Source organism: Phaseolus vulgaris, chromosome 3 (genome assembly GCF_000499845.2).
Source record: "Phaseolus vulgaris cultivar G19833 chromosome 3, P. vulgaris v2.0, whole genome shotgun sequence".
Classification (NCBI taxonomy): Eukaryota; Viridiplantae; Streptophyta; class Magnoliopsida; order Fabales; family Fabaceae; genus Phaseolus; species Phaseolus vulgaris.
The window spans coordinates 20,771,708-20,796,809 of NC_023757.2; the positions used below are offsets into that span (position 1 = coordinate 20,771,708).

Below are 25,102 nucleotides of genomic sequence, written 5' to 3' on the forward strand. Positions count from 1 at the left end.
GTCTCCCGACCTCATCCTCTGGCTAGCTAGGAAATGACTATCTGACTTCATCTTCGGCGATGTCCTTGTTTCGGCGATCTCTAACCACGAGGTCGTCTGGGTTCGCATCCGGCGACTTCATCTCAAACTCGGTGACCGCCGATTTAGGTATGCTAGAGATCGGAGCACGCCAACTTAATAACTGGCGACCACACGAGCCCCCCGACTCCCTTCCCTTCTGCCAGTCATGGGCCCCGCTCAACACGCCTGCATAATAGCTTGCTGCCACGTCATCACTTCCGACTACCAGGACGGTACACCTCATATTCTTCTTCATCATCATCATTATCATCGTAATCTTCCACGTGTCTTCTACATGGTTGAAATTAAAGAATTAATTTATTTTGAACATAGGATTAATAAGATATAAGTGTAATTATTACCTTAATTAGACTTGTGTCCATAAGCTGGTAAGTTCACATGTAGTGAGAAGTCAATGTTTATGGACATGACAAACAGTGCAGTGAAGCCCATAAATATTTTTCTAACAATGAAAGAGCACAATGAGAAAAATGTGACCACAATAAAACAAGTTTATAATGCACGATATTTGTATAGAAAATCAGAACGAGGTGATAGAACTGAAATGCAACAATTGATTATGTTACTTGAGCGAGATATGTATGTCCATTGGTTTAGGTTTAAGGAAGGGACGAATGTTGTGCAAGATTTATTTTGGACACACCCTGATTCAGTGAAGCTATTGAATGCCTTTAACATTGTATTGATGATGGACAATACGTACAAAACTAATAGGTATAGGATGCCCTTGTTTGAAGTTGTTGGTGTTAGGATTTAGGGTTTAGGGTTTATGGACAATACGTACAAAACTAATAGGCATAAGAACATCATTATAACTTTGTATGGGCCTTTGAGAAACTGATGAGAACTTTATTTTTTAGAGTTGAATCATACCCAAAGGTTGTGGTCAGTGATAGAGATATTGCTCTAATGAATGCAATAAATGTTATGTTTCCTGAAGCTGCTTATTTGTTATGTCATTTTCACATTGATAAAAATGTTAAAGCAAAATGTAAAATGATTGTACATCCAAAAGAGGCATGTGGTTAGTGATGGAATCTTGGGGAGCTATTGTTGATTGTCAAAATGTAGAGTCCTATGAACATCGTGTGGAGGCATTTAATGTTGTTTGTTCACCATGGCATATATTTACTAAATATGTGATTAGTACTTGGTTAAATCCAGATAAAAAAAAGTTTCTTAAGGCTTGGACGGATAAGGCCATGCACTTAGGCAACATGACAAGTAACATAGTTGCGTTTGCACATTGGAGTTTAAAGAGGATCCTTGAGACGTCAATGGGGGACTTATGCTTTTGTTGGGATTCCATGAATAAGATGATCATTTTGCAACATAATGCAATTAAATCTTCATTTGAAAAGAGTTTGCATGTGGTGACTCATGTCTTTAATGTGACAAGGTATAAGGAATTGGTTGACTTTGTATCAAAATATGCTTTGCAGTATATTGCAGAAGGGAGTGATCGAGTTGAATATGTTGGTTTAGATAAATCTCATTGTGAGGGCATCATTAGATCTACTCATGGCCTTTCCTGTGCTTGTGAATTGGCTTTCTTTGGTGTAGGTAGCATACCATTGTAATCAGTGTATTTTATATGGACACGATTAAGTTTTTTAGATATTTCAAGTGGTGATACTTCAACAGAGTTGTCCATCCAACAAGAGTGGATTGTCATTATGAATCGATTCAATGAGGTTGACATCGCTAGTAAGGTTAACATCAAAGCCAAATTACGTGAGATTGCCTATCCAAATAAGACATCTTTGTGTCCACAAAGTGAAAAAGTTGAGACAAAAGGTGCACAAAAAGGGTGTCAGAGTAAATTTGTTTGATCAACGAATCAAATTCCTTCTTACTTTAAACATGTTGATGTCATTGTTTCACAACATGATAGTTCTTCTACTTTGAAATGTAGCGAGAGATTCATTTTGGAGACTCCTCCGACCAAATCAAACCCAATGCTAGATTTGTTAGAATATATGGCCTTAAATGAGAAGGGGGGGGGGGGTTGTTTAAGAGAGGTTTTTGAAAACTTTTTTAATGTTTAACAAAATTCTTTGTGTGAATCCAGAACAGAAATCAAGTTAGCCAACAATATAAGCAATAAAACAACAAAGCAACAGAAAAACAATCGATTGTTTATACCAGTAAAGATTAAAACAAAATTTAAATGAGTTTAGGGTAAGAGAGAGATACATCAACAATTTATACTGGTTCACTCTTAAACCAAGAGCTACATTCAGTCTCCAGAAAACCACTGGGTAATCCACTAAGTAATCAAACCAGATTACAACACACAAACCACCAAAGTAGTGACCTTGAACCCTTCAAGAAACACACTCCCTTTGGAAAAACACACCAAGAGTATTGATCTTGACCACCTCAAGAGCACACAACACTCATTGGCAACACAACACCATAAATACAATAAATTGAGAAGGGATTACACTTGTTTACAGTACAAATTGAAATAAATACAATTGCAATCCTATTCCACTCTTTTCGAAAACCCAAAACTTGATGTGAATGTTCAAATTTTAGAATCAACTTCTTCACAACTGAAAAACTCAACTATGTTTTTTTCTTCCTTGTTTGAAAACATAAACAAACCATTTATACTTTCCAAAGTTTGGTTAAAGAAATTAATGAAGGAGCGTATTCAGTTGGAAATCATTTAAAACACATTCAACAACCAAAACATAATTGTGTTAGGATTTTCAAAGAAACAATCGGTTGAAACTACGAAACAACCGATTGTTTGGTTTGGCAGTTAATTCAACCAAACTAAAATAGTTTTCAACCTTTTCAAAAACTCCTAAGAGTAAAACAACCGGTTGATTCGACAAAACAACAAGTTGTTTTTCACTTAGTTGGAAAAACACTTTATTTTCTAAAAGGTTTTAAATCACATCAGTTTTAAATTCAACAAAGGAGTGGATCACATATTAAACTACCCAGATCCCACCCAAACACAACAGTAACACCAGCCTTGCATCAAACACATAAGATTTGGATTCTTCAAAGCACATGATCACTCTTGATCAGCAATCTCCCCCTATTTGATGAAGACAAATCCTTGGTTGCTTATGTTGGTCTTTGTTTGAATCTGAAGCAGCACCTGCAAAACAAAACTTATGCAAACCAGAGCATCTATAACAGCAGGTTAGAATGGCACATTAACTAGTTTTTTGCATAAACATTAGAGCAGAAAAACCAGCCAAAAAACAAGCCAAAAACATCAGCAGTAGCAACAGAATTTAATCAACATTCAAACAGATCAGAGTTTGGCAACACAAAACCAAATATTCTCCCCTATTTGTGTTCACAAATAGACTTTAGGAAGAGATAAAACAGAATACTTCAAAATAAAACAATACGAAGACAGAAAGAACAAGAAAGCCTTGACATTCAAGCTTAACAATCGATTATTTCGAGAAATCAACCGGTTGTTTTTCTTCAGTTCCTTTCCATACTGCAGCTCGAAAATCTGATTCTAAACAGCTTCAATCTGTTCATCAAGCGTTTGAAATCGTGTATCCATGCTTTGAAATCTATTATCAAAGTTATGAAAGTTTGAAAAACAAAGATCATGAAGATTCCTTTGATTTTCTGCAAAGCCATCTAGCCTATTCGCCATGTAGCTCTCAAAGGAAGACATTAAAGGAGTCTCATCTTCTTGATGTCCAACACTTGTCCCAACACCAAAATTAGTAGCAGGTTGTTTTGCATCTGGAAAATCCATATCAGCTCCTTCAGCACCTTCTTGATCTTCTTCACCATGTTCAGCATGAAGGCCACTTGAGGAACCACCTTGTCCACCATCCTTACTCACCCATTTTCCATTGATCTTGGTAAAACCCATCTTGCTTAATGATCCATTGTTCACTTCAAATGTTGACTTCACCAACTCGGATGTTTCACCCTCAAGATTCACTTCAAAATAGTGTAAGAATTTAGAAATCAAGATACCATAAGGGTAATGATAATCACTTAACCTCATAGACTTTCTCATATGCTCCTTGATGATATGAATTCAATTAATCTTGACTTTGTTCATTATGCAGTATATGTAGACAAGATCTTCCGTAGTTAGAAAAGAATGGTTGCTTACTCTTGGTGTTAGAATCCAAGTGACAAAGAGAGCCAACAATCTTTCATTTAATTTCAACCCTCCAACCGAACAAGTTCTTACTTATGCATGAGGATTCTTCAAACAACTTTTGTAATATTGAATCTTGTTGAAGTCTTCCACCACACCAATGTTCCCTTTGTTGATTCTCAACCTAGCATACTTTAGGCCAGCCACAACAGCCCACACCTCATGAGTGATCTCCATATCCACACCCTTGACATGAGAAACAAGATTGTTACCTTCAAATTTCAAGTTGGTGTAGAAAACCCGAATAAGATCCGGATAGATGTTTCCTTTCATCTTCAAGAACCTCTTCAACAATTGTACTTTGAGAAGCCTCCTCACATCATCCAACTTTTGACTCTTCAAACAGCCAAAAGAGACAACTTTTGGGTTTTTTTTATCACTTTTCTACTTGTTTCAAAGCGATATCTCTCAATCAATTCATTGTCTCCTAAAAACCAGCCCTCAAGACGTCCTCCTGATCTCACAGCCCTGGTTTTAATTCTTTCTGATGTAGAAGGAGTGGAATCCATGAAAACAGAATGAGAAAAGGAACTCACACAAAGGAGAGTATGAGATGCAACAAAAGATGAGACAATGGGTTGTTTTTGTGAAGGAAAACAATTGCAGAGGGTTTTAGAGCAAAACAAAATCCCTCTTTGATCCTTTGTTTGAAGTGGGTTTCAATCTTCAAGGTAGAAATTTGGTCCAACTTTTGCACAGAACAACGTCAGCACAGAGCGGAAAAACACATGGTCAGCACATGTGACTTTCACTAGACATAATGGCACTTGAATTTCCAAGATATGGAATATATTCCTTTATGACAAGAAGTAACCTCCTTCAGAACCAAATCAGGCTTGCATGACTGCTTTATTGACTAACAGACTCTTTAAGATTGAAATCTGTAAAAGATAGAATGCATAAAGAAATTAAACCCACTTATGCAGTGCTGTCAGAGAAGAAACAATCGGTTGTTTCGAGGAAACGATCGTTGTTTTTCTGCAGCAACAACAATGTATGAATTTTAAGCAGAGACTGGGAAGAGTTTAAAACAAATGCAATTGCTAATATGTAGATGAAAAATTTAATATGAATTCATAATTGAAAAGCAGAGACAAGGAAGGTCTTATCCTTTTGTTATGAAGTTCCTTCAATGAGTCATTGTTTGTGATCAAGAATGCTTCTTTTGGCTTTCAAGACAACTTGGACTGGTACATACCCTTAGTTCAGTTCCAGCCACACTTCTTTTCTTCCAAAAGCTTGATCAGATAACTCAAGACTTCATGCTTCTCTTAGTATCCCTGCATCATAATGAATTCAAGCAACAAGATTTGGTCCCCTTACAAATGAGGGTCCTTTTGATTTATCTTTATCATTTGAAACCTCACAACCTTTGGGAATCCATTTCAAAATACCTTTAGGAACATAATATTTCCTTATTTTACAGATAACTGAGTGGTCTCTCTTCATGCAGTAAAAGCATGTAACAACCGGTTGTTTCGATATTTCAATCGGTTGTTTTTCTAGCACTTTTGAAAAAGGCTTTGAAATCCCATTTTTCTTGTTTTGAGGATAAAATCCCAAACGAGATTTTTCAAAAACACATTTTTGGGATGCCAAGATAGTTTCAAAGTTGGATTTACCCTTTGAAAGTTTATCCACAGTTCTTACAAGATAATGGATCTTACTCTCAAGAGTTTTACAATTTTTACAAATCTTAGAGTCATTCAAGTGAGAAGAATTTTTGCAATGCATTTCAAGTTTTTCAAAATCAATTTTTGAATTTTTCAATTCTTCTTCAAGAGTCTTGACTTTGTTTTCAAGCCAGTTATTCAACCCTTTCAATCAGTTGTTTGAGAAAGCCAATCGGTTAACTTCTTCATGAGTTTCTTTAAAAGTTTGAAGTAATTGGCTATAATTTTTAGCACTTAAGGAAGCACAAGAACTTACACTGCTTGAGCTACTTGAATCATCATCTTCTTCTGCTATTAAACATAGATTGGCTTTTTCATCTTCACTTGATGAGGAGCTTGATGAAGAGACTTCATTTTCATCCCAAGCAATATATGCTCTTTTTTATTTCCCTTTCTTTTCCTTATTGCTTGACTTCTTTTCCTTGCCTTCTTTATTTGGGCAATCAGCTTTTATATGCCATTATTCTTCACAACCAAAGCAAGTATAATTGTTAGAATTAAAATCACTAGTTTTCTTGTTTCCATACCTTTCTTTGTTGGATTCTTTGTTACGATTTCTCTTTAAGAATTTGCTGAACTTTTTGGACAGCAAGCTAAGGTTTTCTTCCTCACTTGAATCTTGCTTATTCTTGTGCTTGGCAACTTTCAAGGCAATGTTCCTCACATGCTTGTGTTCACTTTCTTGAACATTGAGTCTATTCATCTCCAACTCATGTTCTTTAAGCTTTTCAAACAAGGAGACCGTAGTTAAAGATGTCAAGTCCTTTGATTCAGAAATTGTCGTGACTTTAGGTTTCCAAGATCTATCAAGACACTTGAGAATCTTGATGTTTAGCTCCTCTTTGTCAAAGGTTTTTCCAAGACTCATTAGATGGTTGATGATGTGAGTGAATCTCTTTTGTACTTCAGCAATTGATTCTCCCTTGAGCATTCTAAACATCTCATACTCTTGTATTAGAGTATGTTTCCTAGCTCTTTTCACATCATTTGTTCCTTCATGGGTGACTTCTAGAGTATCCCACATTTCCTTAGCAGATGCACATTGTGAGATCCTGAAAAATTCATTTGAATTCAAAGCAGAGGTTATGATATTCTTGGCAATACAATCAAACTTGGCCTTTTTATTTTCAGCATCAGTCCATTGGGACCAAGGTTTTTCAATAGAAGATCCATCCTTTTCAAATTTAGGAATAAAAGGGTCATTTTCAATTGCATCCCAAATTCCTTTATCAAGAGATTTAACAAAGATTTTCATTCTAACTTTCCAAAACTAATAATTCAAACCACAAAACAAAGGTGGCATGTTAATTGAGTCACCCTCCCCAAAAGGTAGTTTATAAGCCATAGAAAAAAGATTTTAGGATCAAACTTGAATATTTTTCAAGAACCAAGCTCTTAATGCCAATTGTTAGAATATATGGCTTTAAACGAGAGGGGGGTGAATTGTTTAAGAGAGGTTTTTGAAAACTTTTTTAATGTTTAACAAAATTCTTTGTGTGAATCCAGAACAGAAATCAAGTTAGCCAAAAATATAAGCAATAAAACAACAAAGCAACAAAAAAACAATCGGTTGTTTCTGCGAAACAATTAGTTGTTTATACCTGATCCTGCCTGTTGACCAGAACTTTGGAACTTGCCTCGTCAAATTTGGATCGACGTGCGCACCGCTTCAACCTCCGTCCTTCGTCACGATCCACCTCAAGAACCTGCGAAAGAACAGAGCGGCGCCGCTGCGGCCGATCGCACTCCAACGCCCAAGTCAGTGACTGAACCACCAAATACTTCAAGAGCAAACACTCAAGAACTCTCAAGGAACCGTGCAATGTTCTCTCTCACAGTATGCTCAAGAACTCGCAAGCGTAAAGAATACAATCTGAACGTGCGTACCTCAGAAGTTTGTTGGGAAACCCTTTTATACCTGATCACTTTCTCTCTCCTGGCAGTTACACACCTGGACACGTGGCTCGCATCCAGTCGTACACGTGCCATCATCTGGAGCCTCCTTGACTTGGGCGCTGCTTCTGACTCTCTTTTGGCTAAGTTACTTATGCATGGTGCTGCCCAGTGCATAGCTAACTTGGGAGCGCGATCTCTACTAGAACTGGCGAGTTAGGGTGCCTTCGTACACCTTCCCTGTGGTCTCGCCGGCCGCCTTCATAATCTGCACCACCTTCATCTTTGGCGATGTGCTTGCTCCGGCGATCTCCAATCACTTGGTCGCCTGAGTTCACATCTGGCAACTTCATCTTTAACCCGGTGATCGCCGGTTCTGGTATGCTGGAGATCGGAGCACGCCAACTTAATAACTAGCGACTACATGAGTCCCCCGACTTCCTTCCCTTCTGCCAACCTGGCGTCTTGTCAACACGCCTATACTGTAGTTGGATGCCACGTCATCACTTCCGACTACCAGGGCGGTTCACAAGCCCCCCAGTCTTAAGCGAAGACTTGTCCAGCGAAAAGACTAAAGGAGTCACGTCATCTACATGGCACTGGCGCAGAATTCCAAGCGGTTGTACTTTCTGCTCCTCTGACGCTCCACCAAACATTTCCCCATCGTTCGACACGTGGCTTCATCAACGGTTACCTTCAGTTAACGTTTGCGCTTCCCAAACCCATTTCGAAAAACCCTTAAACCCATTTCGCTCGACTGTTCCATCACTTTCTTCGTATTCTCAGACGCTCCAACTCTCTTCTGCAAAAAAGCTCTCAACGTTCCTCAACTTCCCGAATCGCCAACTTCCTTCATCACTGTTCCGATCATAAAAAGGTACTTCCTTTCCTTCTTCTGTTGGTTTTTCCTGCATTTTAACCGATTCGCATCATCCTTTAACTGTCTGGTGCATACGTTGTGGGTTGTTTTCTCCATTTCTCCTTTCTCGTAACTTAGGGCTCCGTCAGCGTCACAACGAACCTACGTTCGTTCGTTTTTCACCCTTTTCTCATGATCGAGTCAGCCTCTACGAACCCTGATCATTTTTCCTTTTCTTTTTCCTCTGCAGCTTCCGCAATGACTCGCTCAAAGATCACCCCAAATCCTCCTCCTTCATCACGAAACCCCTCCTCACAAGCACACGACCCACCACGAGCACGTGGTGCTTCGTCTTCTCAGGCTGAGAGGCCTGCACCCTCTCGCCCCAACTTGGCTCAGGCCACTCCCCCTGTCGCCGGAGAAGCCTCTGTTCCCTCCCCAGACTTCAAAAAACTGTACCCATGGGCCACCTCGACTTTGTTGAGGGAAACATCTTCTGTAAACTCTGCTGGGGCAGTTCTGCGATTGAAGAAAGGGGACGAGCCTCACCAATCATTCCATAAGGAGCACGACGAAAAGATGACGGTGCTACCTTGCCCTCCCGACATGCCGGTGTGTGTTGACGATAAGGGGAACACCGGCGGGTTGTTCTGCCTCATCTACACCACCCTGTTCAAGAAGGTGAAACTTAGGTTTCCCTTCACCCGTTTTGAAAGGGAGCTTCTCACCGAGCTCGATATCGCCGCCGCCCAGCTCCATCCCAACAGCTGGGCGTTCGTACGGGCTTTTCAAATAATGTGCGACCACTTGGGGCTGCCAGCGTCAGTGGACGTTTTCTTATTTCTTTTTGAAGCCAAGCACCCAGGAGATCGCCTATGGGTAAGCTTGAACGGGATTGCTGGGAGGTCGATCCTCTCTATCTTCCAGCAATCCTACAAAGACTGGAAGGGCAAGTTCGTCCAGGTGCGCCCCAATGACAAGGACGCTTCGTTGCTCGACGGTTTCCCCTTGTATTGGGTAAACAAGGGGAACAAAGAGTCCAAGAGTAGCTTCAGGAGGCCAAGAAGTCCTGATAGCATGGGTGCCTTGGACAGAGACCTCTGCTTCTTCTGGAAGAGCGTGGCAGATGCCAACATCACCTTCCTCACCACCACGCTCATCTGCTTCGAGTTCTTCGAGGACCAACTCGAAATTCGCATAGGTTAGAACGTCTAAGTTATTCCCTTGACATTATCTCTGTTGACTGTTTCTGGGCGTCTTGTGCGTTGTGCGCAAGACTTTGGTTTTATTTTCTGCACCATTTATCTGCTTTGCTGCATACTGCCTTATGCATTTATTTTCTCTCTGAGCTATCCCACGCACTTTTGCTTTATGCAGATAATATGTTGGGCCAGGGCAAGCTCACTGAACTGAGGAAGCTCGCCCGAACCCACGGGTTGGCATCGGGTTCCCAAACCGTGCCAAACTCTGTGGTGGAGATCGCCGCTGCTCAGGGCAGATCGCCACCCAAAGGCCCAACTCCTCCCGATGTCCAACCCGCCAACCAACGCCAAAAGCTTGTCCTCAGGAAACCCAAGAGGAAAGCCCCCCAAGTAGTCCACGAGGAGGAAGAGGAAGACGACGAGGCAACTGAAGATGGCCTCGTCACGAAGAGGAAGAGGGTGGCACCTTCTTCACCACCTGCTCCACCCCCTCTTCCAACATCAACACCGCCATCCCCGCCTGCTCCACCTCCAACATTGCCTCCTCCGCCAGCTCCCGCCTCTCCAGTCCAAGCAATCCCTTTGGCATCTGCGCCACCTGCGGTTGAGGCCCCCGAGCCAAACTTCATGGAGGACCCCCCGAGCGCCTCCACGCCTTATGTAACAGCTGGAGGGGATCCTCCATCAAACGCCTCCACCGCAAACGCTGCACCGATCGGGGATGAAGGTGCTCACCACTCTCCAATTCTGATTACTGAATCCCCGACGTCGCCACCGCGCCAAGAAGCACCTGCTGAGCAACCAACTCAAGAAGGTGGCGGCGAAAACCAACAACGAGCCCACCCGGTGCCTCCACAAACAAACCTCTCTCTTGAGGTCACGAGGATGTGGGAGCCTTTCTCAGCGAAACTAAAGATGATGGCGGAGGATTTCCCCGCCATTATATCTAGAGCTGTGGAGAGCTCCACCAGGAAGCTCTAGGATGACCTCTTCACCCTTCGAACTGAGAATAGCACTATTAGGGTTGAGGCGGAGAAGTTATCCTTCAATCTGACACTCGCGGAGATTGAACACTCCCGAGTAGAAGATGCAATGAGCACCGAGCTCCGGGTGGCGCGCAAGGAGGCCACCGATCTCCGCCATAAGGTACAGCTCTTGGCTCAAGAGAAGATCGAGCTAGAGAGCAAGCTGGTGCCTTATCGCGTCAAAGTGGCTGACCTGGAGGCCTTGATAAAAATTGACACCGCCAAGGTCAAAAAACTGGAACAAAGGTCAGCCAATCGGGAGGTCTTCCTGGGCCAGGTGGAGAAGGAGAGGGACGACACCATGGCTAAGCTTGCTGAAGCCAACAAAGAAAAAGGGGAGATCACTGCTGAATTGGGCCAGGTGCAGGCAAAATCCAAGAAGGTTGCTGAAGACCTTCTTCAAGCTCAAGAAACCATAGAAAAACTCAAGAAGCAAGCTGAAGAGCTGGAGCAGCAGAACAAGGGGCTGAAGGAACAAACTGAAGAACTCAAGAAACAGATTGAAGAACTTAATCTGAGTTCTGCCCAAATTCTTGTTGCTGGATTCGAGGCCGCACGGGAACAGTTTGCCTGCTTGTTCCCCGATCTGGATCTTAGCATGGTGTCCCTTAACAACGAGGTGGTGGATGGGAAGGTTGTCCCTGCTGCAGACTGATCAATTTCCTCCATCCACTACCTTTATGCTTTCTCTTTGCATACGATTGTAATAAACTTTATATTTTCCTGTACACGTGCCTTGAACTGATGTTTACTTTAATGATAAAATCTTTGTATTTCCTCTTGCAACTTCTTTGGCTGCTTTAACTTTCCTTGCACAATTTGCTTCAAGAAATTAACTTAGCGATTTCGTAGGCACGATCTTATACTTAACTGCTTCGAACCACTTCGATTTCGAATAACAACCACTCCAACAACTTGTAATCTTAAGATAACGAACCTTAACGTAAAATCACTCTTCAAACAACGAACTTTAACTCAACTAATGGCTTAAGACATCGCTTCACCCGATCTGCTTCATCAAAACGGGTCTTTAACCTTCTCGCCACTGTTTGAACTTTTCCTGGTCGCCAAAGACTCTTGGCGATATCAGCTTCTTTCTGGCTCCACAACTTGGCCTTTGTTCCTTCATCTGGGGGTAGAGGCGCCTTTCGGATCCTTCTCTACCTCCTTGAGCTTCAGAACAAGAGACCGGGAGGCTAGGCGTTCTCTTCGAACCTACCTTAGCCATCCTCCACACTTCTTCCACCCTTTACACCATACCTGAACTCGTTCGAGACGAGAAAGATTTTATCTTGCCTGAACTCGCTCATCGGCGAGAAGGTCTTTAACTCGCCTGAACTCGCTCATAGGCGAGAAGGTCTTTAACTCGCCTGAACTCGCTCATAGGCGAGAAGGTCTTTAACTTGCCTTTACGTTGCCCCGGGGGTTACATCTCCTCTACCCTCGGAAACACTGAGGACTTTTTGCTGGTGCCTCTACATTGCCCCAGGGGTTACATCTTCTCGCCCCCAGAAACACTGAGGACTTTTCACTGGTGCCTCTACATTGCCCCAGGGGTTACATCTTCTCGCCCCCAGAAACACTGAGGACTTTTCACTGGTGCCTCTACATTGCCCCAGGGGTTACATCTTCTCGCCCCCAGAAACACTGAGGACTTTTCGCTCTTCCTCGCCTGCACTCGCTCGACGGCGAGGAGGTCTTTATCTCGCCTCAGAACGCGCGTGGGCGTTAAGGTCTTTTAACTGGTGCCTCCGATCGCCGAAAGACGATGAGGACTTTAACTTTAACTGGTGCCTCCGATCGCCGAAAGACGATGAGGACTTAAACTTTAACTGGTGCCTCCGATCGCCGAAAGACGATGAGGACTTAAAACCCTTTAGAAAGCATGCAATATATCTTTACTTGCCTTAAATCACATATAAGTGACAAGGTCTTTCTTCAAAACTTTCTGAAAACAACAATCATGCAATCTAAAACAACTTTGAGCTTCGAAAACTCTTCTTTATTGGGTGGCCTCGTTAAAAACCCTCCTTAGGGAAAAAAGAGTGCCCCCTTCAAACTGTTTTAACAGAGACATTGTAATATAATTTCGTGTTTGTCTTTACTTACAAAGCTTCTTAACTGTAATACAACTTGAGGTGTGTGGCGTTCCAAGTGCGAGGAATCGCCCCTCCTTCCAATGTCTCTAAGCGGTAGGCGCCGTTCCCGAGCGCCTCGGTTATTCTGAACGGTCCCGTCCACTTGGGCGACAGCTTATTCTCCATCTCGTACTGGTGGGCTTTCCTCATCACCAGGTCGCCTTCTCTGAACTGTCTCGGCATCACCTTCGAGTTATATCTTCGTTCAATCCTTCTCTTCACCGCCTCAGCTTTTAACCTCGCCTCTTCCCTGACTTCATCCAGTAGATCCAGGTTCAACCTTCTCTCCTCATTCGAGTCTTCCTCTACGAAGTTCTGGAATCTCGGCGAGCTCTCCTAGATTTCTACTGGGATCATTGCATCACACCCATAGACCAAGCTGAACGGGGTCTCATGGGTTCCTGACTGTTCGGTGGTGTGGTAAGCCCAGACTATACGGGGTACCTCCTCAGCCCAGCTTCCTTTGGCTTTCTCTAGCCTTCTCTTCAAACCTCTCAGCAACACTCGATGAGCTAACTCTACTTGGCCATTTGTCTGAGGGTGCTCGACGGATGCAAACACTTGTTGAATTCCCACCCCTTCGCACAGCTTCTTCAACAGGTGGCTTGCAAACTGAGTCCCATTGTCCGACACCAGGTGCTTGGGCACACCAAACCGGCACACAATGTTCTTCCACACGAAACCTTCGATCTTGTGAGCGGTGATCTGGGCCACTGGTTCTGCTTCGATCCACTTCGTGAAATACTCAATCGCCACCACCAAGTACTTCATCTGCCTGATCGCCAGCGGGAATGGTCCCAGAATGTCGATTCCCCAAGTATGAAACGGCCAAGGGCTGTAGATCGACTTCAACTCCTCGGGAGGCGCCTTGTGCCAATCGGCCTGCTGTTGGCATTGTTTGCAACACTGGGCATACCTCTTGCAATCTTCTCTCATCGTTGGCCAGTAGTAACCTGCACGGAGTGTCTGGCTCATGGGTAGCGCAGACCTGCGTCATGTTCACCCTCTCTCCCCGACACGCTCTAATTCTCGGCGATCTCAACGTTTCTTGCGTCAAAGATCTGTGACTTCTTGCCGCTTTTTCCGTCGACCTGCTTATCTGAAGAACCAGATGATCTGCCACAAATGCTCTCGGCGTCTTCAGAGTTTCTTGAATCACCGTCCTCTGCCTACCCCCCTTGCCTGAACTGGCGAGCTTGGCTAGCAAGTCAGCTCGGGCATTCTGCTCTCTGGGCACATGCACCACTTCAAAGGAGGCAAAGGAACTCTTCAATTCCTGCACATACTCCAGGTAAGCCGCCATTTGTGGATCTTTAGCCTGGAACTCGCCTGTTACTTGCCCTGTGACTAGCAGTGAGTCACTCTTAGCCATCAACACCCTCGCTCCCATCTCTTTTGCCAGCAAGATCCCGGCGATCAACGCCTCATATTCTGCTTGATTGTTGTTGGCTTTGAAGGCAAACCTCAAAGATTGTTCGATCAGCACGCCGTTGGGTCCTTCCAAGATGACTCCAGCGCCGCTACCCTGCTGGTTCAACGATCCATCCACCGAGAGTACCCAACGGAAATCGTCCCCTTCAACCCGTGCCGCCTCAGATGAGAGCTCGACCACGAAATCTGCAAAGATTTGCCCCTTGATCGGGCCTCGGGGCTCATACTTAATGTCAAACTCCGACAGTTCTACCGCCCACTTCACCATCCTCCCAGCAACGTCCGGCTTCTTCAACACCTTCTGGATGGCCAAGTCAGTCATCACCAGTATTGTGAAGCTATGGAAATAGTGGCGCAACCTCCTCGCCGAAAACACCACAGCCAGCGCAGCCTTCTCCAGGGCCTGATATCTCGTTTTTGGGCCCTGCAACACCTTACTAACAAAATAAATAGGCTTTTGAGCCTGATCTTGGTCCTGGGCGAGCACCGCACTTACCGCCCTCTCAGTTACAGCAAAATACAACCTGAGAGGGGTTCCCACCAGCGGTTTACACAGAACCGGCGGGCTCGCCAAATACTCCTTCAGCTTGACGAAGGCTTCCTCGCACTCCTTCGTCCAAGCAAACTTATTATTGCGTCTTAGGCACTGGAAATAGGGATGGCCCTTCTCTCCGCTAGCTGACACGAAGCGAGACAGGGCTGCCATCCGACCTGTTAACTGTTGTACTTCTTTCACAGTGGCCGGGCTCCTCATCGCCAAGACGGCGGCACACTTGTCCGGGTTGGCCTCTATTCCTCTTTCAGTTAAGAGGAATCCCAGGAATTTTCCAGCCTCCACGCCAAAGATGCATTTCTCTGGATTCAGCTTCAGCCTGAACTTGGCGATTTTCGTGAACAATTCCTCCAAGTCTGCAACGTGCTTGCTTTTCTCTGGCGAGGTCACGACCATGTCATCTACGTACGCTTGCACATTCCTTCCCAGCATCGGTGCAAGTACTCGATCCATCAACCTCTGGTACGTGGCCCCCGCGTTCTTCAGCCCAAACGGCATCACCTTGTAGCAGTAGCATGATCTCTCGGTCATGAAGGCAGTCTTCTCTTCATCCATGGGATGCATCTTGATCTGATTATACCCCGAGAAGGCATCCAGGAAGCTCAACAACTTACACCCTGCAGCACTATCCTCCAGGGCGTCTATGCTTGGTAAAGGATATGAATCCTTTGGGCAAGCCTTGTTCAGATTAGTGAAATCGACGCACATGCGCCATTTCCCATTACTCTTCTTCACCAGCACGACATTCGCCAGCCATTCAGGGTACTGAACTTCCCTGATGTGGCCTGCAGCGAGGAGTTTCTGTGTTTCGTCCCTAATCGCCTGCCTCCTCTCTTCGTTGAACTTTCTTCTTCTTTGTCGCACTGGTCTCACCAAGTTGTCCATCGCCAGATGATGGCACAAGAAGTCGGGGTCAATCCCGGGCATGTCCGAAGCGGACCATGCAAAGGCATCCAGATGCCGTTCTATCACCTTAGCAATCTGGTCCTGAAGCTCGACCTCCAGAGATCTTCCCAGCTTGAAGATCTTTCCCCCGATCTCTCTCTCGAGCCACTGCTCGACGGGTTTTGGTCTGGTTTCTCTGGCGATCACCGCCCTGGCGATTCCCAGTTCTCTCGCTTCCTCAAGGCGATTCCTTGCCTCTTCTTCCTCCAGACCGGCGTTCCCCTCCCCCAGACCAGCGTCCACCATCTCCACGTCTCTTCCGGCGGTCTCCTCTATCACCGTCGACCTGGGCTTCACACCGGGAGGCGGGGTGGTTGTTACGTAACTCACCGTTCTCTTGTTTTTCAGGCTATTCTCATAGCACTTCTTCGCTTCTTTCTGATCGGATTTGATGGTGATCACCACCCCCTCCATAGACGGCAACTTCACCTTCATGTGCCGGGTCGACGGTATAGCGCCTATCCTGTTGAGCGTGGGTCTTCCCAACAGGATGTTGTATGCTGAAGGAGCGTTTACAACAAGGTATTTGATTTTCTCTGTTCTCGAACCCGCCTCATCCGTAAACGTAGTCCTCAGCTCTATGTACCCCCTGACCTCCACTTGGTCACCAGCGAAACCATACAAACACCCTCCATAGGGCCTCAGCTGGTCAAGGGGTAGCTCCAACTGCGTGAAAGTCGGCCAGAACATCACGTCTGCCGAGCTTCCTTGGTCCACCAGAACCCTGTGGACCTTTCTTCCTGCTGTGATTAATGAGATTACTATGGGATTGTTGTCATGAGGCACCACGTCCCGAAGATCTTGCTTGGTGAATGTAATGTCCACTTCCGGCGAGTGGTCTTCAAACATATCCACCGTCATCACAGACCTCGCGTACCTCTTCCTCTGTGATGCGGTGCATCCACCCCCTGAGAAACCCCCTGCAATGGTGTGGATTTCCCCGTGCGTGGGCATCTCGTGCTGCTGGACTTCTCCACCTGCTGGTTGGGAGCTCGACGCGCCCCCTGTCCTTCTATCCAGCAAATAGTCATTTAGGAACCCGCTCTTAACCAGATCGTCGAGCTGGTATCCTAAAGCCAAGCACGAATCCACTGTATGGCCAAAGCCCTGGTGAAACTCACACTAGGCGTCTGGCTTTGGTCCCAGCACCTTGTCGCCCACCTTTTCTGGCGCTTTCAACCTAGCGGATATATTGGGGATGGCGATCAGGTCCGCCAATCCCATGACAAACTTGTGCTTAGGCGGGCGATTGTATTCCCGGCGTGCTGGTTGCTGGCGACCTTGGCCCCTGCCCTTGTTCTTCCTTGGATCATAAGGATGGCGAGTCCTCTGATCCCTTCTGGCCGCCGCTGTCTCCAGAACCCTCTGTGGCTGGATCCTGGTCTGGGCGCGCGGCCTAGCGGGAGCCACGCTTCCCCTCTTCTCGGCGACTTCGCTCTCATTAGCGATGTGGGCCGCCGCAAGTCGCCTAACCTCAGCAAACGTGGAGGGATGAGCCCTGATCAATGCCTCGCAGAATGGTCCCGGCAGCACGCCCTTCTTAAATGCATAGACCAGCATTTCCTCATCTTTGGCCGGCGATCTGACCATCTGCGCCCCAAAGCGATTCAAGTAGTCCCTGAGGGACTCTCCCTGATATTGCCTTATATCAAACAAATCGTAAGACACCCTGGGCGGTGCCTTATTCACGATGTACTGCTCGACGAAAATCTTCGAGAACTGTTGGAAACTGGTTATGTGACCGTTAGGTTTAGGTTTATTCTTGTTTGTGTTTTGAGTTGTTTGTAGGCTCTTTAATTCAAGAACTTTCTATTTTTGTTGTTTCCTTTCTGTTTTAGGTTATTTTTGAGTTTTCTTGCTGTTTTCTTTTTTATATTACATTGTTTTTGTGTCTTTTTTATTTGTGAATCCTTATAAAGTTTTGTCAAGTCATGTTTCTTCCAACAATGTTATCAATTATTTGTGGTCCTTTTGTTGTAATTTTTGTTTCTTGATTTTGTGTGGTGCAGTTTTCTGAGTTTGTTCTTGATCCTTTGATGCATTTTCTTTTTAGTATTGAGTTCATACTTGTGTATTAGACCTATACAAGTTCTTAAACATCACTTCTATTATGTCTTTTGAAGTTCTTAATTATGTTTTTCATTCCTGATAGTATTTCTCTGTTTCTTGAAAACGTGCTGACTGTTTCGCCTTATTGCAATTGATTTACTTGCTGGAAATTTCTGAAATTCTGGATTTGTGTTCTTCAAAGTGTTTTAAAAAAGTAGAAAAAAGAAGTACTTCAAAATTCAAAGTACAAAAAAATGATAAATGAAATACAAACCGTGTGTAATTCTGCCGAAAAAAATACATTAATCTGGCAGTGATTTTAGAAAATTTATCACAATTAATTGGCTTACTGTTTTTTAGTAATTTCAGTGCCATTATTGAGATAAGATCTTGAACTTTCTGTGGTTCTAATTTCATAATCAAGTTCGCTTTATATCATTCCAGATAAATCTGTAAACATCACACAGAGTTTGCACAAAAATATTTTCTAGTAGTTCTGTTTTTGTTTTCTTCATCTACTCTAGTGCTTTTCTCTGGGTCTCTTTTGTGTGCCTTCTTTTTCATTGAGTACCTTATTTTTCTTGATTGTCTTTTCTTTATTATTCTTTGAGTTCGTCATATATCTTGTATTCCTTTTGCTATAACCTTTTCTTGTTTACACCTTTTCTTGTTTGTCTTTGTTTAATTCCTTGGTTTTGTGGTGCTTAGCTTTGAGATTGAGTGTTGTTGCTTTGACATCTTTCATTTGAGGTTACTAAGGCCTCAAGATCAGATTGGTTAAGGGAAGTTTTCTTTCTTGGAGTGATTTGAGTGACTCTTCCCTTCGACACTTTGATATATTTGTTGTTGCTAACCTTGTTTTCTTAACTTTGGTTGTTTTTGTGTTTGCTGTTTTCTTTTATCATGGATACATATTCAAGTGTTGAATCTTCTAAGCCACGCTCTACTCATAGAGCTTATGTTCTTAATGAATTGAAAGAAGCAAGGAAGGCTCTTGCTCAAAAGGATGAAGCATTGCAAAGATTGGAAGAACGTATGGCCAAAATTGAATTGAAGCAAGAAGGAGTTGCCCATTCTTTGCATAGTAGACACATTTCTCCTCGGCATTCTTCCAAGAGCTCTACAAATGCTCACAACAATGGGGAGGATACTAGAAGAAGGAGGCATCGTCATCCTTCCAATGGGGGAGGCCACCACCGTGAACAAACACATCAACAAGAGACCAAACCCCAAGTTCCTTTTATGAAAATTCCTAGCTTTAATGGGGATAGTGATCCAAATGTGTATTTAGATTGGGGGTCTAAATGTGAACAAATTTTTAACATCTTTGAGGTTGAGGAGGGCCAAAAGGTGACGCTAGACGTTCTAGAATTTGTTGATTATGCCATGAAATGGTGGCATAGATATGTAACGGACATTTGTTATAACAAGAGACCTCCCGTGGTCTCTTGGAACGATTTGGTTGAGTGTATGCGCTTTAGATTTGTGCCACCACACTTTAGGAAAGACCTCATGTTGAAGCTCCAACGGTTTCAACAAGGCACGCTAAGTGTGGATGCCTATTTTAAGGAGTTAGAAATGCTTTTACTTAAAGCTAATTTGAAAGAAAGTGAGGAAGCTATGATAGCTAGGTTTGTAAGTGGCCTAAGAAGGGATATTCAAGATGTTGTTGAACTTCAAGAGTATTCATCTTTGGGATCTTTGGTTCACCTTGCAATAAAGGTTGAAACTCAAATTGCTAAGAGAAATGCTTTTAAAAACTCTCCCAATGATGGTTACTACAACAACTCTTGGAAAAATAAAAAGTCTTTTTCAAACCTTCCTTCTAAGGATTCTTCTTTCACACCTAAAGAGTCTAAGCCTTCTACTTCTACTCATATATCACCCATCAAATCGTCTAGTAAAAAATGTTTTAAATGTTTGGGATATGGTCACATAGCTTCTAATTGCCCTTCTAAAAGGAATATGTTTGTGCATAATGGGGTAGTAGTTAGTGGGCATGATTCCAATTCATCTAGGCATTCTTCACTTTCTAAGCCATCAAGTGAGATTGAGAGCGAAAGTCCTTGTGAAGGTGACTTATTGATGATAAGGCGTATGTTGGGCACAATTCCAAAATCTTTGAATGATACCCAAAGGGAAAATATTTTTCACACCTGCTGTCTTATCAACAACAAGTTATGTTCCTTGATTATTGATGGGGTAGTTGCACTAATGTGGCTAGTACAAGAGTTGTGGAGAAGTTAGCCTTACCCACTATCTCTCATACCAAGCCTTATAAGTTGCAATGGTTAAGTACCGAAGGTAAAATAATGGTTAACAAACAAGTCCTCATTAACTTTGCAATAGGAAAGTATAAAGATGAGGTTTTATGTGATGTTGTACCCATGGAAGCAACTCATCTTCTTTTAGGAAGGCCTTGGCAATTTGATAGACATGTTTTACATGATGGCCTATCCAATACAATGTCTTTTTCCTTCCAAGGGCGCAAGGTTATCTTAAAACCTCTCTCTCCCAAAGAGGTTCATGAGGACCAAATAAAAATGAAAACTAAAAGAGAAAATGAGAAAGAAAAAGAAGTAAGTACTAAACCGAGTCACACCACTTTATCCACAAAATCCATCATGTTGACTCGTGCTATGCCTCACATGGAACCTCCAAGGTGTTCTTCTTCTTTATCTTTTTCATTACCTAATATTTCAACACCAACTTGGTTAAAAAATGTTAGCGATGATTTTTTCATACCTCCTAATGGGTTTCACCATTTAAGAGGTCTTTTTCCAAAACATATCATCATTCCCAAACAATTTTTTTCCAACTTGGTTTGTTTATAGAACTTCCTTTTCTGAACTCCCACTGTTTACTAATGCTAAGTCATGTTTGCCTTTTTCTTCCACTTTTAATTGTAAAAATAAACTGACTTTGTTATATGCAGGGATTCAGAATTCGTGGTCGAATTCTCTCCAACTCGAGGAGTATGATGGAGATCACATAGGAGAGGCTTTTATTAATGAAGGAAGAGGTTATTCACCCACACATTTGAAGTTCTTCCTTCTAGTCTTCTCAAAATTTAAAGAAGACATAAAATAAAGAGTGGACCAAGCCTAAAGCCAAAGAAGTCTACAAGCTTTCAAGAATAGGCTTCAATTAATGTCTCTCTTTATAGCTTCTTTTGTATAAATTTGTAAATAATATAGAATAGTGTTTAGGTAGGTGCTAAGAGGGAAACCTAAAGATACCTCTTTTTGTAAAGCATCTTTAGACATTAGTTTAGAACTTTCTAGAAGTTGACCCTTCATGTTTCACTATAGGCGCTAGAAGTGGATAGCATGCAAGGGACTTTTGGTTAGCTTGTTGTGTAAGCTTTGTAAACTTCATGACTAGTCCTTCTCCTATATAAGGAGGGCTTAGGTCCTTCTAAATACAGAATTGATTGTTTGAGTAATGAAACTCTCTCAAATTGGTGATTGAGTGAGTGAGATTTGTCTTCTCCTCTTCTAGTCTCATCTTGAGTGCATCTTGGAACCTCAAGTGGCGGCATCTACACTCATCTTGAAGTCTTGCATCCTTCAAGTGGCGTGTTCATCTCCAAGAACTCCAACCACATAAGTTCCCTTCTCTTTTCCATCTTATTCATCCATTTCCATGTCCATATAAACTCTTAAAACATGTCTTAGGTCTTTTCTTGCTCTTCTATGCGGTTCTTTAGCTTTCTTTTTTGTTTTGTTCGGTTCATCTTCTTTCTTTACTGTTTTAATCGGTTCATTTCATTTCTTTCATGCTTTTGTTCGGTTCTTTTCAATTGTAAGTCATTTTAATCGGTTCAATTTTGTTCTTGTGCATTTTAATCGGTTCATTTGATAAGAAATGGGTTTCTACATGAGTTTTGGCTTGTGGCTCAAGTTTTGGTGAGTTCTTGAATGTTAAGAACATTGATCCAATTCTTAAAAAGTGCCTAATCATATTCCAACTCAAGTTGAATCCATAACATGTCCTTAGAATATCCCTATCGTGTTATTGGAATCATATTAGGCGACATCCTGTATGAGATTATCATGTACAAGATCTCATATGTGGAGGGATCACCATCATGGACGGTGACTGGGTGACAAGGGATACACTATTTATATCCAAACTGTCTGAGTATCCGTTCATGCAAATGCATCTGCCTGTAAGCCTTCAACCATTTTTCTTCAATTACATCATTCAAGTAAAACCAAATTACAAACAACGCACACAATCTCACCCACCCTAAACCAATGACTAGTATTACAAACAAGCAGTCATGATCCACATATTAAACCAACGAATTGGAATGTAAAGAATTGAACACAACATTGTGCATTTCGAATATATATATATATATATATATATATATATATATATTCCGGATCCTGAAATCCAGATACATACTACAGATCCGCAAAGCCGAAATCCAGAAGATTTACGGATGCCCAAATCCAAGATTTATGCAGATTCAATATTTTGGAAGACAAAAAAACCTGTGGATTCCCTGTTTTGTAAACCTAGCAGACTACACAGGTTGGAATGACAACACATGTACTACGAAAATGAAAATCCACAAAAAAATGAAACTACAGATCTGAAAACCAAAAAAAAATTACTTACCTTCTTCTTCGAACAGAGAACCGCCAAGAGAAACCACCGAACCACCACCAAGTCGTCGGAGACACCATCGACCACCACCAAGAGAAACATCTTCCTGTGCTAAGAGATGCAGCAGCGTCACCATTTAGATAACAATGCAGCCTGTCTGTATGCAGTCTGTGTGCAAAGGAAGAAAAAAAAAGTAGAGTGCGAGTGTTATGTGCATTTTAGGGTTTTTAGAAAATACTAGGGATAGGTTTGTCTTTGCATAACATTGTAGGGGTATAGAAAGAATAAATAAAGGTGCAGGAAGAAACTATATTTGGGCTATTTCACTTCTGATCGACAAAAAGAATAGGCTGAATCAGATATTTACATTGTGCACCTCCATAATTTAAAAAGGCATCCCATATAATTTGAAAATCCAATTTTTCCCTTTGAAATTTGCATTTTTAAATGTACAATCTAGTACAAAAGATGTATTTTGGCTATACATTCCAGAATGAACAATCTAAATAAAAAACATATACTCTCCGAAAAACATCATTTTTTTATATTTTTTTACAATTAATTTCAAACATAATTAATTTTAAAAAGTCATTTTTGTATTTTAAACATAATTAATTAGTTTAATATAATTATTTTTTAATAGTAACAATATTCATATAAAATAAACACAATAAATCATGACAATATCTTATATATTAATGATTAAAAGTTTCTACAATATAATTATTAACTTTAAGTACATTGTAAAACTCTCCAAAAATTATAACTATGTTCATATCACCTGCCTCGTTCATCACGTGGACATCTGGTGTAAACAACCCTTTCATCTGTGATGACACAAGCTAATTGCATACAATGTGGGTTTCATCCCGTGCTGGATTATTGTTTGTCACATGTTCACAATCGATCATACACTGTAAAATGTTGGTGATCCTCGTGAATATATTATGGATTCACTAAAATGACACTGGGCACTTAAAATATTAAAACAAATAATCATGATAAAATAACAATAAATAAAACAATATAAATAACTCATCATACAAGCATGCTCCTACCTTGACGTCAGTCATGTTTGGTCATCATCTAAATCATGTGAACGACAATGCATATTGTAGATCTTTGTCCGCTCGAGGAAGTATGCAAAGGTCTAACACTAATTTGAACTAATTCATGTATCCAACTACAAAATGTTGAGGGATGTGAAGTCAGACACACCAATAACAAGATGGTTGACAAAGTGCAACCATCGGTCATCAATAATTGCAACTACAACCTCATTCAAAAGGTGGGGGAGACTGAGGAATCATATGCTCGTACCCAAACTACCATAGTACACACTCTGACAAATGTTACTATGAGCACGTCCCAAGCCGAATATAGCTTGAGAACATTATTGTTGCCTCAAATAGCCGACTAGGATTATCACCATCATAAGGACTCAAAAGCACCTTGAGCATGTGTAAGATAAACTATTTGCACATGTACAATGCCAATTGTACGTATATGGCTCCAGTGACATAACAATACACTCGATGGAAGAGCTTCTAACATATGAGATTGATATTCCTTACTCTCATCCTTGAAAAGTGTTCATATATCCACGTCTTACTCATCATGAACTCAACATTATTCACATATATAATTGAAAATAAATATAAATTGTTCAAATTATATGTATTATTTACGTGTAAGAGCGTGACATAACCTCCTAACTACTTTGTCTGCACAAAGCAAGTATCCCCTAGTTGATCGTACATAGTGCAGCAACTCACCACACCCTCCACACATCTTGAAATTGCCGAATAACGACAAATATGAAACGTTAAAAAATTTGTACAATATAATTATTAATCTTAAGTACATTGCAAAACTCTCTAAAAATTATTAGTATGTTCATGTCGCCTGCCTCATACACCACGTGTACATCTGGTGTAAACAACTCTCTCATCTATGATGACAATGTGGGTTTTGTCTCGTGTTGTATTACCTTCAGCCAAATGTTCACAATTGATCATACACTATAAAATGTTGGTGATCCTCTTGAATATATTCTGGATTCACTAAAGTGACATTGGACACTTAAAATATTAAAATAAATAATCATGGTAAAATAACAATAGATGAAAACAATATAAATAACTGATAAGACAAGAACACTCCTACCAGGATGTCAGTCATGTTTGGTCATCATCTAGATCATGTGAATGACAATGAATATGGTAGATCTCTGTTTTCTCGAGGAAGTATGCAAAAGTTTGACACTAATTTGAACCAATGCATGTATTTAACTGCAAAATGTTGAGGGATGTGAAGTCATTCACACCGATAACAAGATGGTTGATAAAGTGCAACCATCGGTCATCAATAATTGCAACTACACCTCATTCAAAAGGTTGGGGAGACCGAGGAATCATATGCTCGTACCCAAACTACCATAATACACGCTCTGACAAATGTTGATATGAGCACGTCCC

At 42.0% G+C, this 25,102-nt stretch overlaps 1 protein-coding gene across 1 annotated transcript; it reads left to right on the forward strand.

Moving 5' to 3' along the window:
- Positions 1-1,112: 1,112 nt before the first annotated feature.
- LOC137839328 (uncharacterized) lies at positions 1,113-1,913 on the forward strand. Its single transcript, XM_068648449.1, has 2 exons — positions 1,113-1,644; positions 1,726-1,913. Exons 1-2 carry the CDS (start codon positions 1,113-1,115, stop codon positions 1,911-1,913), a joined length of 720 nt encoding a protein of 239 aa, XP_068504550.1.
- Positions 1,914-25,102: the final 23,189 nt, after the last annotated feature.